This window comes from Schistocerca cancellata, chromosome 1 (genome assembly GCF_023864275.1).
Source record: "Schistocerca cancellata isolate TAMUIC-IGC-003103 chromosome 1, iqSchCanc2.1, whole genome shotgun sequence".
NCBI lineage: Eukaryota > Metazoa > Arthropoda > Insecta > Orthoptera > Acrididae > Schistocerca > Schistocerca cancellata.
This window is the reverse complement of record NC_064626.1, coordinates 568,732,535-568,750,042: the sequence shown is the minus strand read 5'-3', so window position 1 is coordinate 568,750,042 and position 17,508 is coordinate 568,732,535. Positions and strand designations below refer to the sequence as shown.

General features: G+C 43.6%; 1 protein-coding gene across 1 annotated transcript in view; it reads left to right on the top strand.

Moving 5' to 3' along the window:
• LOC126181501 (unextended protein) overlaps positions 1–17,508 on the top strand; it is a 534,918-nt gene that overhangs the window by 377,931 nt on the left and 139,479 nt on the right. Inside the window, exons 2-3 of the mRNA XM_049924776.1 lie at positions 4,482–4,836; positions 9,911–10,212. Of these exons, the coding sequence (XP_049780733.1) occupies positions 4,482–4,836; positions 9,911–10,212 (657 nt within the window). The remainder of the gene's footprint in view (positions 1–4,481; positions 4,837–9,910; positions 10,213–17,508) is intronic.

Below are 17,508 nucleotides of genomic sequence, written 5' to 3'. Positions count from 1 at the left end.
CTTTACAGGAAATGCTCAATATGTCCACCATCATTCCTCAACAATTGCTGTAGTCGAGGAATAATGTTGTGAACAGCACTGTAACGCATGTTCGGAGTTATGGTGAGGCATTGGCGTCGGATGTTGTCTTTCAGCATCCCTAAAGATGTCGGTCGATCACGATACATTTGCGACTTCAGGTAACCCCGAAGCCAATAATCTCACGGACTGAGGTCTGGGGACCTGGGAGGCCAAGCATGACGAAAGTGGCGGCTGAGCACACGTTCCCATTTTCAGGTGCATTTGTGCATTTGTTTACATGAATATTTTTGATGATTTTTGCATGTGTGATTTTCTGCCTCTCTTGCATCTTCTCAAAGTCAGAAGGTATTGTGCAACCTCCATAGTAAAGAATATCGCACGCATGCAAATCGTCATTGCCACTGTTTTGTTTACAAAACATGCAAAACATGACACAGTTGCAGGCTTCCACAACGCGTCTCATATGGAGAACGAAATTCAGCATCATCTATACTGATCAACTTACGTCACAGGGCTGGTTGTAGACACACCGTCACTTTGTATACTGCGTGTGATTGGTGCCATAATTTGGTTTTACACATTTCAGTATGTAACAAGAACAATGTCACTAATTTGTAAAGCAAATGCGCGCACAATGACACTTACTGATGGAGTTAGAGAAAAGTTATTTCATACTAAAAGTGATCGAACTATCTCAGCTAGCAACGGTCAACTACTTACTGATCCATGTCGCAGACGATGGGTCATTAAGTCCAGTCCAGAGCGTAGCAGTGACCCGTGTAGGTAAACAAACACCAGAATTGTAACGGCGTGTGTACGACCATCCGAGGTCTGATTAGCGACGTTCTGCTGTCGTAGCCCAATATCATCCGTACTACGAGGCGGTACCCTACCAAAAAGAAAAAGAAGAAAAAGAGGAATAACATTGCCTTGGGCGGAACTTGTGTGGTACGCATTTCCGCCGCTAAGCGTGTATAATGCACGCATTGCTAGTTGAGTGCCGCCTCTGTTGTGTCGACCTAGCCTGTCGTGTAGATCTGCACTCACTGTTTTTGCTAGCGCTCTTTTATTCTTCTTTCGGTTTTTCTGACGGCAAGTTCAAGTGAACAACTTGGAGCTGTGAAATTTTGTCTTCTACTTAGTAAAAATTCTGCTGAAACTATTTTAATATTGAATAGAACTTACCAGCATGACGATATGGGGAAATTGTATGAGTGGTTTGTTCGATTTAAAAATGGCAGTGTGTCGATTGATGGCAAACGTCGTTCTGAACGTCCATCAACTGCCCGAATCGACGAAAATATTGAAAAAATTCGAGAGCTCGCACTCACCTTTTATTTCGAATTTTTAAGAAAATTGTCATAAACAAAGACCCTACTTGTGGCAGACAGGAGACTGTCAAAACAACGCACTTGCACACACAGCCGTCTCTGTTAGTTTTTGACTAAAAATGGTCTGATTCCGCTGCCCCCATGCACCTTACAAGCCTGACCTGGCTCCTTGCGACTTTTTCTTAGTACCACGCATGAAAAGGGGCACGAAAGGACAACGATTTGACAACACTGAAGAAATAAAAATAAAAAACCAGGGAGGAACTGCCAGCCATTTCTAAAGATGATTACAAAAATGTTTCGAACAGTGGAAGCACCGATGGGACAAATATATTAATTGCAATGGATAGTATTTTGAAAGGGGTAAGGTTGTTTCGTAAACAACTTGAAAATATGTAGCTTTTAAAAAATAACTCCGTTGTTTCTTTGGGTACCCCCTGTAAAGTCGACTGGGATCTTCGGTATTGGCTAACACTCAGCGGTAGAGCAATGAGATTGTTATTTCTTATGTATCGGTATCGACGTTACAAACAGAACATTCATGAACTGAACTCGCGACTTGTGCGAGATATTTACCTCACAAAATGTCGTAATTAAATCGTTTATAGTTGATGGTTTATCAATTGCTATTTAAATATTAATGATAAGTTCAGATTAGTTCCAGCGACACCAAATTCCCTATAGACTGGTTGTAATCTCAAATCTATAATCAGTCGTAATAGTGTTATCAGTTCCTAAAGTCAAGGAGTTCCTATACAAGCGCCGAGCGCTTCAGTCAAATAATATCGCAGCACGTTATCTCTATAAGCAATATTGCAAAACTTGAATGATAAATGCGTGAATTGACACGATATGCTGGTTTATTACACAATATTAGTCACTTCCTAACAGAACCGTGAGGAAGAAGCTTTCCCAGGTGGTGGGGGGGAATTATAAATTATAAGCTTCGTAACTGTCGCCAAGTTCCATAGTCTGTTAGTTATTACGGATGAAATTGTCTATCTGTGTTCACTTCCTAAATAGTGTTAACTTCAGGTTATCTAATTAAAAGTCGCTTCTGTCTACTATATGCAAGTCCTCTATCTGAATTCTAAATAACGTAATATTTGAAGTCCAAGTATCGTTTCACTGCGTCATAGTAGATCGCAATAATAAATTCTGAGAAAACAGACTAATTGCGCCTACATATACGAGCATTCAAAAGTATGACCTGCTTCGGCTAACTCTCGTAATGTAGTGACAATGGATTGAATTATCCTTAGCCATGACTCACGAATCTCAAAGAGTACTCACAGGGAGTATTCTTTGGGAACGTTGGTTTTACTTTGCGAATTATAATGATATTGCGATTTACTATGATTTTGAATTTTGAGTTTGTTTTTATTGGAATCCTATCTTTCTTTCATATGTTAATAAATTACCAAGGACTAGATTCATGATTCAGTTACTGGTTAATATCCAAATAATAGTGTTAACTGGAATTTTGTTTGCTTGTTCATTTTTCATGGAATTTGGAACTTGTTTTGGGGAAATCTTTGGGAACTGGGAGCTAATTTTTGATTTTCATTTCTCGTCCGAGGAAGTGGCATTACACCCCTGTACGATGTACTACGCCACGTCTAGGTCTTAGCAACATCAAGGTTATCGCGCGCATTACTAGTGTATAATACACTACTGGCCATTAAAATTGCTACCCCACGAAGATGACTTGCTGCAGACGCGAAATTTAACCGACAGGAAGAAGATACTGTGATATGCAAATGATTAGCTTTTCAGACCATTCACACAAGGTTGGCTCCGGTGGCGACACCTACAACGTGCTGACATGAGGAAAGTTTCCAACCGATTTCTCATACACAAACAGCAGTTGACCGGCGTTGCCTGGTGAAACGTTGTGATGCCCCGTGTACGGGGAGAAATGCGTACCATCACGTTTACGACTTTGATAAATATCGGATTGTAGCCTATCGCGATTACGGTTTATCGTATCGCGACATTGCTGCTCGCGTAGGTCGAGATCCAATGACTGTTAGCAGAATATGCAATCGATGGGTTCAGGAGGGTAATACGGAACGCCGTGCTGGATCCCAGCGGCCTCGTATCACTAGCAGTCGAGATGACAGGCATCTTACCCGCATGGCTGTAACGGATCGTGCAGCCACGTCTCGATCCCTGAGTCAGCAGATCGGGACGTTTGCAAGACAACAACCACCTGCACGAACAGTTCGACGACGTTTGCAGCAGCATGGACTATCAGCTCGGAGACCGTGGCTGCGGTTACCCTTGACGCTACATCACAGACAGGAGCGCCTGTGATGGTGTACTCAACGACGAACCTGGGTGCACGAATGGCAAAACGTAATTTTTTCGGATGAATCCAGGTTCTGTTTACAGCATCATGATGGTCGCATCCGTGTTTGGCGACATCGCGGTGAACGCACATTGGAAGCGTGTATTCTTCATCGCCATACTGGCGTATCACCCGGCGTGATGGTATGGGGTGCCATTGGTTACACGTCTCGGCCATCTCTTGTTCGCATTGACGGCAATTTGAACAGTGGACGTTACATTTCAGACGTGTTACGACCCGTGGCTCTACCCTTCATTCGCTCCCTGCGAAACCCTACATTTCAGCAGGATAATGCACGACCGCATGTTGCAGGTCCTGTACGGGCCTTTCTGGATACAGGAAATGTTCGACTGCTGCCCTTTCCAGCACATTCTCCAGATCTCTCGCCAATGGAAAATGTGTGGTCAATAGTGGCTAAGCAACTGGCTCGTCACAATACGCCAGTCACTACTCTTGATGAACTGTGATATCGCGTTGAAGCTGCATGGGCAGCTGTACCTGTACACGCCATGCAAGCTCTGTTTGACTCAGTGCCCAGGCGTACCAACGCCGTTATTACGGCCAGAGGTGGTTGTTCAGGGTACTGGTTTCTCAGGATATATGCACCCAAATTGCGTGAAAATGTAATCGTATGTCAGTTCTAGTATAATATATTTGTCCAATGAATACCCGTTTATCTGCATTTCTTATTGGTGTAGCTATTTTAATGGCCAGTAGTGTGCATTGGCGGATACGGTTGGGGTTGTGTTGTGAGCGGGCCGTGTGGCGCGGTGTTACAGGTGGGTGGTGCGGCGGCAGCGGCGCAACGTCAGCCTGCCGGAGTCCCGGCTGCAGCCGGCGACGGTGTCGCCTCTGGCGGCGGAGGCCTCCGCCCCGGGACTGTCGCGGGCGCAGGAGGTGCGGCTGCAGACGGCCGGCTCCGCCGAGGGCGACGTCGTGGCGTCGGTGGTGTCGCTGCGCATCGAGGCGGAGAAGGTGGAGGTGGAGGAAGGCCGCATGCAGGTGCTGGCCGACTCCGAGGTGCGGCTGCGCCTGTTCGGCGTCGCGCTGCGCCCCGGCACCAACATGACGTTCACGCGCGTGGCCGCCGCGCGCGGCGCGCCCTGCAGCTTCCCGCAGCCGGAGGTCTTCACGGTCAGTCCGCCGCCCTCTTTCGCCTAGACACCGGCAAACTGCCGCAGGCGCGTCGTCTCGACGTTCAAATCAGCTCGTCGTTCACGAGACAAACTCAAGTCTTCTTCTTTCATCCGTGCCTGCCTTTCTTCCTTCCTTCACTAGTCGGTCGGCGAAATACCATTACTTTCTAAGGTGTCATTTTGAGTCTGTGCACAGTTCTGTGAGGAGACGCTCCTGACACACCAGTCCACAGAAGCGAGGCAACCATCTTCTCAAACTTTTCTTCCAGTTGACTCTCGGCTAAAACCTATATGGAACCTGCCACACAGCCCACTGGACGGGCCAGAGTGTCAGGCAGTGATCGGACCCCGCCTATGCGTTACTGGTTCCTACGCTATCCTAGACACGGCAGTTGCGGCATATTATGCGGACAGTATATCGTGGAAGTTGGCCGCAAACGTAAGCAAATGAGAACTTACACTGCCCGAGGGGAGAGGAGCGGTCCGGGGAAACAAGCCCAAACCTCCATCTCGAAGGGCTTCCATCCTACGCTCGTGTTCTGTGCTTCCACGAAAGCAGAACTGACATAACGGTCATAAAGATTGCTGGTACCTTTTGTAGTTGCGAGGGGTCACATTCGAATCCCATTATGCACTGGGATTAGTCTCTTCACTCATTTCAACTGAGGAAAAAAAATCAGTCTGCAACCCAAGGCAAACTGGAGTAACAAAGCATTTGGGAGAGACTACGGCGGAATTGTTTGCTGGGGTTGACAGTGGTAGTTCAGGCCCGATTTCTATTGATATCTTATACAAACACAATTCAAAACGCTCCCTGCCTAAAACTGCCACGATATAGTGTCCGTATAATACTTGGAACCCGTTTACGTTCGAATTCGTATGGATCACCGATTTCTACACACTCCCTTGGTTGATACTTCTTCTCTAGTTGTATTCCTTTTAAATCGGTCCAAACAGTTTTGAGATAATCGGCAGTAGGAGGACAAAGGCTCTGCAGCCCCACTCTGCATTGTTACCAAATTTATTCGAGATGGTGGATCCAAGATGGTGGCGATAGATGTGGCAACGTCACAATGACATCTCGGGAAGAATTTGACGGGAAGCTAGGTCAGTTGGCCTACCTCCACTAACCTAACCCACTCCCCTCAGCCGCCCCCCCTCCCAAGAAAATAGTGGGAAGTTCAAATTTGGGCAGGAAAAAGGATCACTTTGGCTACCTCCACTAACCTAAATCATCCACTCAGCACCTCTTCCTTGTGACTGGTGGGAAAACGATTTAGCCTGTGCTGGGCTGCTGGATAAGATGGACATAACTCTTTATTTGGCATGCAGTGTTTATTTAAACAATTTGAGTTGTCATAGGCAATAGCTCCATCCAGTGTGTTCACTATGAGGTCCAGAGTCCTACTGACCTAGCACACATTACTGCCACCAGAGGGCACTGTTGTCCCATGGCGGTCTCGGGGGAAAAAATGGCGGAAAAAGGACTTAGTCTGTGTCAAGCTGCCGGAGAGAGGAAGGAGAGTACTTTATTTACTTTCAAACAATTTATTTAGGGATGGAGTTCACGTCGTTTCTTTATTACGCTGATGTGCCTGGTGTCACATTACCCTAAGCCGTGCACTCTGGCGTGGCGCGAGAACGTCAGACCAGCCTGCGAGATGCTTCCAGCCACGCATGTGTTTCCCTAACCGCCATTGCGGGTGCAAAGATGCACAGGCTTCGTACCTGCAGTCCAGCGAAGACCTAATTGCTAAGCGACTCACCATCGCAAGTGGAGCTAAAAGGTTGGCAGAGTTGTACTGACGTCACAGGTCTATGTAAACAACCACAAAGTCTCCCTCTGGACGCGATATAGAGACTGTTGCAATGCCTCAAAACTATTTTGTACAGATCGCCATTTTGCACTGACAGTTAAACCTTGAAAAAGTGGTCTACAGATCCTCGAATATGGAAAGATACTTCCTCGATTACCCTGCTCTGCCACTGATGACACAAGCTTGAATATTTCAAAGTGAAACTGATCTCCAACCAGGCTATGTATCATCACATATCGTATTGATTTAGTAAACATGCAATTCGTATCCTGCGCCATACAAAATCTTCCCTCCTGCATTCTGCATGTGGCTAGCGACCACCAGACTCTCGTACATATATTGTGAAGACTGTTGTACAAAGACTGGGTCAGTTCCCCTCGGCACAAAGGCATCACTGTTTCTGGCTCAGACCTGCTTGCTTGCTTTCTACACCCATCTCCCGCCTCTGAGATTGCAAGAAAACAAGTATTTTCACATGATTTGCCAGAATACTGTACCATTTATGCGATACTTCTCGATATCAAGCACATAGCAATATCGCTTGCACAGTATAATTCGGAAGATATAGACTGAAAATTATTTCTCTAGAAACCTGGAACGTTAGCAAGGTGCAGTGTGCTGTAAACCACTGAGTAATTGGAAACTTATCCCGTCTGCGAAGATCTTAATCTGAAAACTCGAAAAAAATAGAGGTAACTGGTATTTCCACTCACGATTACCGATGTCAGTGATATAACAGATTCCATATCATCCCTATAATTTAGAGTCAACTAAGGTGTTTCTCACATGTAGAGAAAGTGCATACATGTCTTCCACCCATCTTTCACCCGCTAGATGCGCACACCACAGTTGAGGTTCTCTCAACCAAATAAAGGCGGGAAATGTGCAGAAGCAGACAGTCTGACAATTTACACAGGAGGGAATAATGGTCCAGCGCAAACACATGTCCATATTGAATCTTCACGAATTTCCATGGGGAACACAGACGATTACGAAAGTTGTCCAACACGTACTGAGTATTGGTTCACTATTCAGCTGTCTAGAGGACGACACGGTTAAATCAGCTACATTTCTGTACCCCAACTGGTCATTGCATTTGGACGGCTCCTGCCTTTAGCTGGAAATGTGAATCATTCCCGCCACAGGCCACTGCCGCCACGTACTCCTTGCACATCAGACAGGATCGTCCTAGGAAACCGGCTACATATATATTTGATATACAAGTAACTGTTACGATTGCAGACTCAATTGGATGACATTCAACAATGAGTGTAGTATCAGAAATACCCTCTGCTGACGGCTGTGGCTCTGGAAATAGAAATATCTGTACCAGTCTTATGACTTGACACACTTTTCCAAGTAAAAAAAAAGAATCTTCCATTCCCTTTCTTCGCAGTATTCCATGTTAAATCGCATAGCTTCCTTATGACAGGACAAAGCCGTAACAACAGTCGGTCTTGATTCTACAGGTGCTCACAAGTATCGCTAACACATGTATTGAAAACTATACAAGCCTTATAAATCGACGTATGGCATAGTGATCGCTGGAGTGTGTATTTTCAGACCAACAGTGCGAAAAATGTTAGCAATTTTACAGTCATTTCAACACTGAGCAACGATGTGACAGCATGCTTGCCGGCCGTAGTGGCCGTGCGGTTCTACGCGCTACAGTCTGGAACCGCGTGACCGCTACGGTCGCAGGTTCGAATCCTGCCTCGGGCATGGATGTGTGTGATGTCCTTAGGTTAGTTAGGTTTAAGTAGTTCTAAGTTCTAGGGGACTGATGACCACAGCCGTTAAGTCCCATAGTGCTCAGAACCATTTGAACCATTTTTGACAGTATGCTTCCCAGTTTCAGTATCATCGCTAAACCATCCTTTCCTCTACTTCGCCAGTACCATTGCGAATATAGATCGATCACTGTGCAATACGTTCATTTATTTTTAATTCTCGAACATATACATCATCAAAGTATACCAGACAGCGATCTACATATTTCTAGCATCTCGAGCGTAGTACGTAATTTACGATCTTTCTCTGTGCGGGTGGGAGTCACAGGGCGTTCTTGCATCCTTAGGATAGTCAGGGACTGAAAGGCCCCCTCGCACTGTTTTTGACCAACCCGCCCTGCAGCACTGTTAGCAATTCAATCTGCAGCTGACGAGAAGTCAAACGCACCTTGGGGGAGCAGTGGGAGAATAGCCGCCGCCGCCCCCCCCCCCCCCCCGTCCTAGGACTCCACAACAGTTTGGTAGCCAGCATGAATGGTTGAGAATATGCTTTATTACCTGAGGAAGGCATATTCTTTACTGAGAGTCCGATGTCGACCGTTATGTTGGGAAATGAATATGTGAAGATGGTATCTGTTCTTTCGGACTTGCACTCACATTGCTCAAACTCTAACGGGAATCGCTAGATTGACTGCCGCGAGAAATGAGTACAGCATGCAGGCGCACTACAAATGTATTGTGTGGACAGTAAGCTGGAAATGTGGGTCTCGCGGGGAGCGTGCCAGTAGCACTATCCTCTGAGCTGAGTCGGGTACAGCCGGCACACTAGCTCAACGTGCTCGGTCAGAGGGTTAGCTGCCCTGTGCAATAAAAAAAACTGAGTGAATGGATCAACGAAGAACTTAAACGAACGTCATAGGACGTCCGCCCCGAACAAATGGAACAAACTATAACGAGAAATATGAGGTCAAAAAAAAAAGTTAGAGCCTCTGTCATGTAAGCTGAAGATCCCGGGTTCGAGTCCCGGTCGGGGCACACATTCTCAACTGTCCGCGTTGATATTTATGAACGCCTGTAAGCAGCCAATGGTCTGGATTTCATTGTAATTTCATTTATAGTGGGCCTCTATAACATGAACGTTATTTGTGTATGGTTATCCTGCTTTCCCATGTGGTGAAATCTATACCATTTTTCGCTACAAATATTTCACTCTACCTCTATACTTATGTACTATGTTTAATGTTGTCCACCATTGCCTGTGATTATTGCTGTCTGGTGATGTGTCTCTTCCTTAGCAATTATCAAGCAGTGCAATTATAGTACTTTCGCGACTTTTTTTTTTTTTTTTAAGAAAGAATTATACAAAATCGCAACTGGGGTTACTTTAGGAAAAGGGGAAACGCGAATGGCAGTGAAACGAGATAATAGCGTATGATTATACTAATTAGATAGTAATAATTTGTGGTACTTGCTTGCTGGAGTGCAGGAGAGGGCTGTAATGCGACGCTGTGCGGTGTGTGTGCAGATCAACCAGGTGTCGGAGGCCGGCACCTCGGCTGAGGCGGTGGTGACGGTGCCGTCCGTGGTGGGCACGTACTACCTGTGCATGGAGATCGGCGACGGCCCCGCGTTCGTGCACCAGGGCGAGGAGCCGTGGGTGTCGCTCAGCGTGCACACGCCGCTGCTTCCCGTCTGGCTGTCCATCATCGTCATCTGCGTCTGCCTCGTCTTCTCGGCGCTCTTCTCCGGCCTCAACCTCGGCCTCATGTCCATGGACCAGACCGACCTCAAGATCATCTGCAACACGGGCACGCCCACTGAGAAGAGGCGAGTACCCCGTAAAGTCTCGCTTACACCGCGTGCATTTGCACACGATTCGCCAGTGAAGTTCCCTTGTAACTGTGAACAAGCGTTTACACTGGACTGAAAGAAGAGAAGGCCTTTCCTCTTTTTTTCTTTTTCCTTCTTTTCCTTCTTTTCCTTCTTTTCCTTCTTTTCCTTCTTTTCCTTCTTTTCCTTCTTTTCCTTCTTTTCCTTCTTTTCCTTCTTTTCCTTCTTTTCCTTCTTTTCCTTCTTTTCCTTCTTTTCCTTCTTTTTCTTCTTTTTTTCTTTTTCCTTCTTCTTCTTCTTCTTCTTCTTCTTCTTATTATTATTATTATTATTATTATTAATAATAATAATAATAATAATAATAATAATAATAATAATAATAATAATAGATCATACAAATATTAAAGAACAATAGGAATAGGTAATACAAATATTAAAGAAGAACTAAAAGAAAAATATAGACAAAGACTAACAAAAATACTGAAAACAGAATTGACAGCAAGAAACAAGACAAAAGCTATAAACACTTATGCTATACCACTATTGACCTACTCATTTGGAGTAGTGAAATGGAGTGACACAGACCTAGAAGCACTCAATACACTTACACGATCACAATGCTACAAATATAGAATACATCACATACATTCAGCAACAGAAAGATTCACATTAAGCAGAAAGGAAGGTGGAAGGGGATTTATAGATATAAAAAACCCACATTATGGACTGGTAGACAATTTAAGAAAATTCTTTCTAGAACGAGCAGAAACCAGCAAAATACACAAAGCAATCACTCATATAAATACATCAGCTACACCATTGCAATTTCATAACCACTTCTACAACCCTTTAGATCACATAACATCAACAGATACAAAGAAAGTAAATTGGAAAAAGAAAACACTACATGGCAAGCACCCGTATCATCTAACACAGCCACACATAGATCAAGACGCATCCAACACATGGCTAAGAAAAGGCAATATATACAGTGAGACGGAAGGACTCATGATTGCAATACAGGGTCAAACAATAAACACCATATATTACAGCAAGCATATTATTAAAGATCCAAATACCACAACAGATAAATGCAGACTTTGCAAACAACAAATAGAAACAGTAGATCACATCACAAGCGGATGTACAATACTAGCAAATACAGAATACCCCAGAAGACATGACAATGTAGCAAAAATAATACATCAACAACTTGCCATAAAACATAAACTAATAAAACAACGTTCCCACATGCAAGTACACACCACAAAATGTACTGGAGAATGATGAATACAAATTATACTGGAACAGAACGATTATAACAGATAAAACAACACCACATAACAAATCTGACATCATACTCACCAATAAAAAGAAGAAATTAACACAACTAATTGAAATATCCATACCCAACACAACAAATATACAGAAGAAAACAGGAGAAAAAATTGAAAAATACATCCAACTCGCTGAGGAAGTCAAGGAGATGTGGCATCAGGATAAAGTTGACATTATACCAATTATACTATCAACTACAGGAGTCATACCTCACAGTATCCACCAGTACATCAATGCAATACAGCTACATCCAAACATATATATACAACTACAGAAATCTGTAATTATTGATACATGTTCAATTACCCGAAAGTTCCTAAATGCAATATAACATATACCATACAGTTACAAGGAAGTCACGCTTGATCAAGGTCCGCGTCACGTTCCATTTTTAACCAGACTTAACAGTCTGAGAAAGTAAAGAAAAAGAAATAATAATAATAATAACCCATGGAGGCCCGGGAAAAGAATAGGCCTCCGGTATGTTCTGCCAGTCGTAAAAGGCGACGAAAAGAACAAACCACTAATAGGGCTAACCCCCCTTTTAGTGTGATTAGTTGGTTCAGGACAGAACTAAAGAAGCCTCGGACAAGCGCCGTCATGGTCGGGGACGACGTTTGAACCCTATGCCCGCCCACAATGGTAACGACACTGCTAGCCAACTGGAAAGTGATTTAAATCCAAATAGAGGTGTTTTGCAGGATATGCTTCCTGCAACCACCCTAGAAGGAAAACAAAGACAGAGGATGAGATGGTCAGATGAAGTTAATCGATACCTCATGTTCTGTTATTACCAAGCAACAAACCTAGGAACCAACACAACTGGATACAGATCACAAGTATACACAACATTTATTATCAGATACCCAGAATTAAAATTTTTAACAGGACAACGACTAGCTGATCAGATCCGTGTAATAATCAAAAATAACAGGATACCCCAGTCAGAATTAGAAAACATCAAACAACAAGTACAACAAATACTGGAACAAAATAATGTGCAATCAGAAGAAGAAGAAGAAGAAGAAGAAGAAAATACAGTAATGGACTCAAACATTCCAGAGCAAACAAACAAAGAACAACACACATCAATTAAACGATCAGAGGAAACGAAATCTTAAGACAGCCACCAGAACAAGCACAAATAGAACACGAAGTGACACACATGTTAGATATAGAAGGAAAAATTTCAGCTGACATATATAGAATACAAAGACACACATACAGACATTAGACCATTCTTGCAAAGACCGCCAAATAACCCACAAGTCGAAACAACAATAAAAACTATCAACACAATCATACACAACAAAATAAATGAAAACACAACTATGGAAGAGTTTATATAGGAGCACTCACTACACTAAATATACACACTAGGCAGAGATCAGAACAAACCAACACACAGAAGAAACCCACAAAACCAGCATGGCAACACAGGCTACAGATCAGAATAGAAAAACTGAGAAAAGACATCAGACAGCTAACACAATTTATAGGAAATGAAATGTCAGAAAAAAAAACGAAAAACGTTAGGTAAAATCTCACAACGAGAAGCGATAGAGCAATTAGATGAAAAGAAGCAGAAATTACAAGCATTGGCCAAAGGACTTGGAAGATACAAAAAAAGAAATTTTACCAGACAATAGATAACACACACATTAAAATAGACAATCCACCAAACATAACAGACATGGAACACTTCTGGAGCAACATATGGTCAAACCCGGTACAACATAACAGGCATGCACAGTGGATACAAGCAGAAACAGATACATACAAGATGATACCACAAATGCCTGAAGTGATAATTTTGCAACATGAAGTCACCCGAGCAATTAATTCTACACACAATTAGAAAGCCCCTGGAAATGATAAAATAGCAAATTACTGGCTAAAGAAGTTCACCTCAACACATTCACATCTAACTAAATTATTTAACAGTTACATTGCAGACCCATACACATTCCCTGATACACTTGCACATGGAATAACCTATCTGAAACCTAAAGATCAAGCAGACACAGCAAACCCAGCTAAATATCGCCCCATAACATGCCTACCAACAATATACAAAATATTAACTTCAGTCATTACACAGAAATTAATGACACATACAACACAGAACAAAATTATAAATGAAGAACAAAAAGGCTGCTGCAAAGGAGCACGAGGATATAAAGAGCAACTGATAATAGATACAGAGGTGACATATCAAGCTAAAACTAAACAAAGGTCCCTACACTACGCATACATTGATTACCAAAAAGCCTTTGATAGTGTACCCCACTCATGGTTACTACAGATTTTGGAAATATACAAAGTAGATCCTAAATTGATACAGTTTCTAAACACAGTAATGAAAAATTGGAAAACCACACTTAATATCCAAACAAATTCAAATAATATCACATCACAGCCAATACAGATTAAGTGTGGAATATACCAAGGAGACTCATTAAGTCCTTTCTGGTTCTGCCTTGCTCTGACCCACTAACCAACATGCTAAATAATACAAATTACGGATACAATATTACTGGAACATACCCACACAAAATCACACATTTGCTATACATGGATGATCAAAAACTACTGGCAGCAACAAACCAACAACTCAATCAATTACTAAAGATAACAGGAGTATTCAGCAATGATATAAATATGGCCTTTGGAACAGACAAATGTAACAAAAATAGCATAGTCAAGGGAAAACACACTAAACAGGAAGATTATATATTGGATAACCACAGCGACTACATAGAAGCGATGGAAAAAACAGATGCCTATAAATATCTAGGATACAGACAAAAAATAGGAATAGATAATACAAACATTAAAGAAGAACTAAAAGAAAAATATAGACAAAGACTAACAAAAATACTGAAAACAGAATTGACAGCAAGAAACAAGACAAAAGCTATAAATACTTATGCTATACCAATATTGACCTACTCATTTGGAGTAGTGAAATGGAGTAACACAGACCTAGAAGCACTCAATACACTTACACGATCACAATGCCACAAATACAGAATACATCACATACATTCAGCAACTGAAAGATTCACATTAAGCAGAAAGGAAGGAGGAAGGGGATTTATTGACATAAAAAAAACCTGCATTATGGACAGGTAAACAATTTAAGAAAATTCTTTCTAGAACGAGCAGAAACTAGCAAAATACACAAAGCAATTACTCATACAAATACATTGGCTACACCACTGCAATTTCATAACCACTTCTACAACCCTTTAGATGACATAACATCAACAGATACGAAGAAAATAAATTGGAAAAAGAAAACACTACATGGCAACTAGAATTGATTAGTCAGAAGTTTGACGAGAAGACCACTGAACTTTTTAGGCATGTCTTGACTTCCACGTATTTTCTTTTTAATGAAGAATACTACGAACAAACGGAGGGAGTTGCCATGGGTAACCCACTCTCACCAGTGGTAGCGAATTTGTACATGGAGAACTTCGAGGAGGAAGCCCTATCGTCATCCGTATGGAAACCTACTTGCTTTTTCCGTTACGTGGACGACACGTTCGTCATCTGGCCACATGGTATGGATAAAATCCTTGACTTCCTTACACATCTAAACTCCATACACCCCAACATCAAATTCACTATGGAGACTGAAACGGAGGGTAAATTACCTTTCCTTGACGTCGTGGTCAAGAGAAGGGCTGACGGCACCCTAGGTCATGGGGTGTATCGGAAGACAACGCACACTGATCTGTATTTGCACGCAGACAGCTGCCACCACCCTTCACAGAGGAACGGGGTGCTTAAAACTCTAGTACATAGGGCGCGCACTATCTCTGACGCAGAGAGTCTACCCCAGGAATTGGAACACCTGAGAACTGTATTTCGAGAAAATGTGTACTCAGAGTGGCAGATTCAACGTGCTCTCCGCCCAACCACTGCAGCACAACCTGTTGAGATGGATGAAGTCACGAGGGAGGAGGTAGGCACTGCATTTATTCCATACACAGGCGCACTCTCGGGGAAAATCGCCTGCATTCTGAAGAAACACCAGGTCGGAACTGTGTTTTGTCCTCCAAATAAAACTCGTGCACTGGTGGGGAGCGCCAAAGATGACCTCGGTTTGAGGAAGGCCGGCGTGTACCAGATTCCGTGTCAATGTGGCAAGTCGCATATTGGTCAGACGATGCGTACCGTCGATGATCGATGCCGTGAACACCAGAGGCACACTCGACTGATGTATCCGAGCAAATCGGCGGTCGCTGAACATTGTTTGTCGGAAAATCACGCCATGGAGTATGACCGCACGAGGATTCTGGTACAGACGTCGAGATACTGGGACAGCGTTATTAGAGAGGCCATCGAAATTCGCACCAATGATGACCTCATAAACCGTGACTGTGGCTGTAATCTTAGCAAGGCTTGGGAACCAGCGATTGGGTTAATCAAGGGTAAAACGAGCAAACGTATAGTTGTGACGACCACGGCGGACAGAGCCATCACACCGACGTCATCTCAGACGCCGTCGCAACCTGTTCCACCGCGCGACCGTGGCGCGGGGCGCGGACGGCGGAGGGAGCGTGCCGCGGGCGGAGGGTATTTAAATCGGCCGCCGCCGCGACCGAACCCAGTTCCCTCTGAGCAGCCATAGCGTACGGATCTCCGTGCCGGCACGTTCACAGAAGCTCAGTCCGTCGGTTCATCTGATGATGGCGACATGTATGATCGCCGAAATATTGTGCCCGTTGGACACTATAGACCGGCAGCACACCCGTGGATATTTTGATTGTCATTAGTATTGTTCCAAAATCTTGTACGTGAGTTGGTTGACACTTTTGTCTGGCTTCTCATTACAGTTGAGGGGGAAATTTAAAAGCAGGACACTAACGATGGTAACAAAACCTGAAAAACTACTAACATTCACACTACGGTTTTTATCAACTAGATACAGTTAAGGCAGTAATTGTATCGCATGTCATTAGCTAATACAGGGTGTCCATAATTAAAGTTCCAGTTTCGAGACGCTGTAGAAAGAGAACCACGTCTCTGAATGACGTCAAACTAGAATAACATGTTACTGACGCAAGGGAAACAACATTTTTCACAACAGATCGGAGTGTCTCGGGAGGCAACGTTCAGAATGCGTTATGCAATGTGTGCCTTCAGTACAGGTACGTTTGAAACTGGAGCACTGAACAGATCATCTTTAAGGCCAAATTAACAGTGTAGTAGTCCATGCGATCGGGTAAACATCACCGTTCCCTGCAATCGTCTCGAAGATAGCAGCAGGAGCTCACTGGTTGTGCAATGTGCGGAGGAGCGCCATCTTGCATAAAAAGTGATCCTACCCACACATCCACGCTGTTGAAGAGTTAGTACGCTATTGGTGTACAAAAGACTCTCACAGCGTTTACCAGTGACGGCACAGATAACAGGGCACCCAGGACTCATCTCCCCGAAAAAATACGCTCTACAATAAACGATGCTGTCAACCCCGAATCACAGAGTCACCTCGGCACTATGAAGTGTTACAGGCTGACTTGCGAGCGGATTTACCGTTGCCCATATTATACAATTCTGCGTATTGACATGTCCTTGGATATGGAAATGGGCTTCTTATGTCCACAGAATACTGCATGGCCATTCATTGTCCACTTGCATACAAGCAAGAACTTCCAGAGCGAATGTCTGTCTTGCTCGCAGGTCAGCAGGAAGTAGCTCCTGAATAAGAATGATTTTGTATGGATAGCAATGCAGGATGTTTCATAGGATGTTATGCACCGTGCTCGCAGGCATGTCCAGTTCTCGGGCAATTTCACGTGCACTGCATGTTTGTGCATCACCTCTCGATCCCTCCCGTAGTGTCTTTTCGAATTTTGTGATCTTTTCTTCAGACCCTCACCAATATCTTCTTGCGCTTGAGTGTTCGGCACTTCCGCAGGCTACCGGCGCACAGTCACCGTT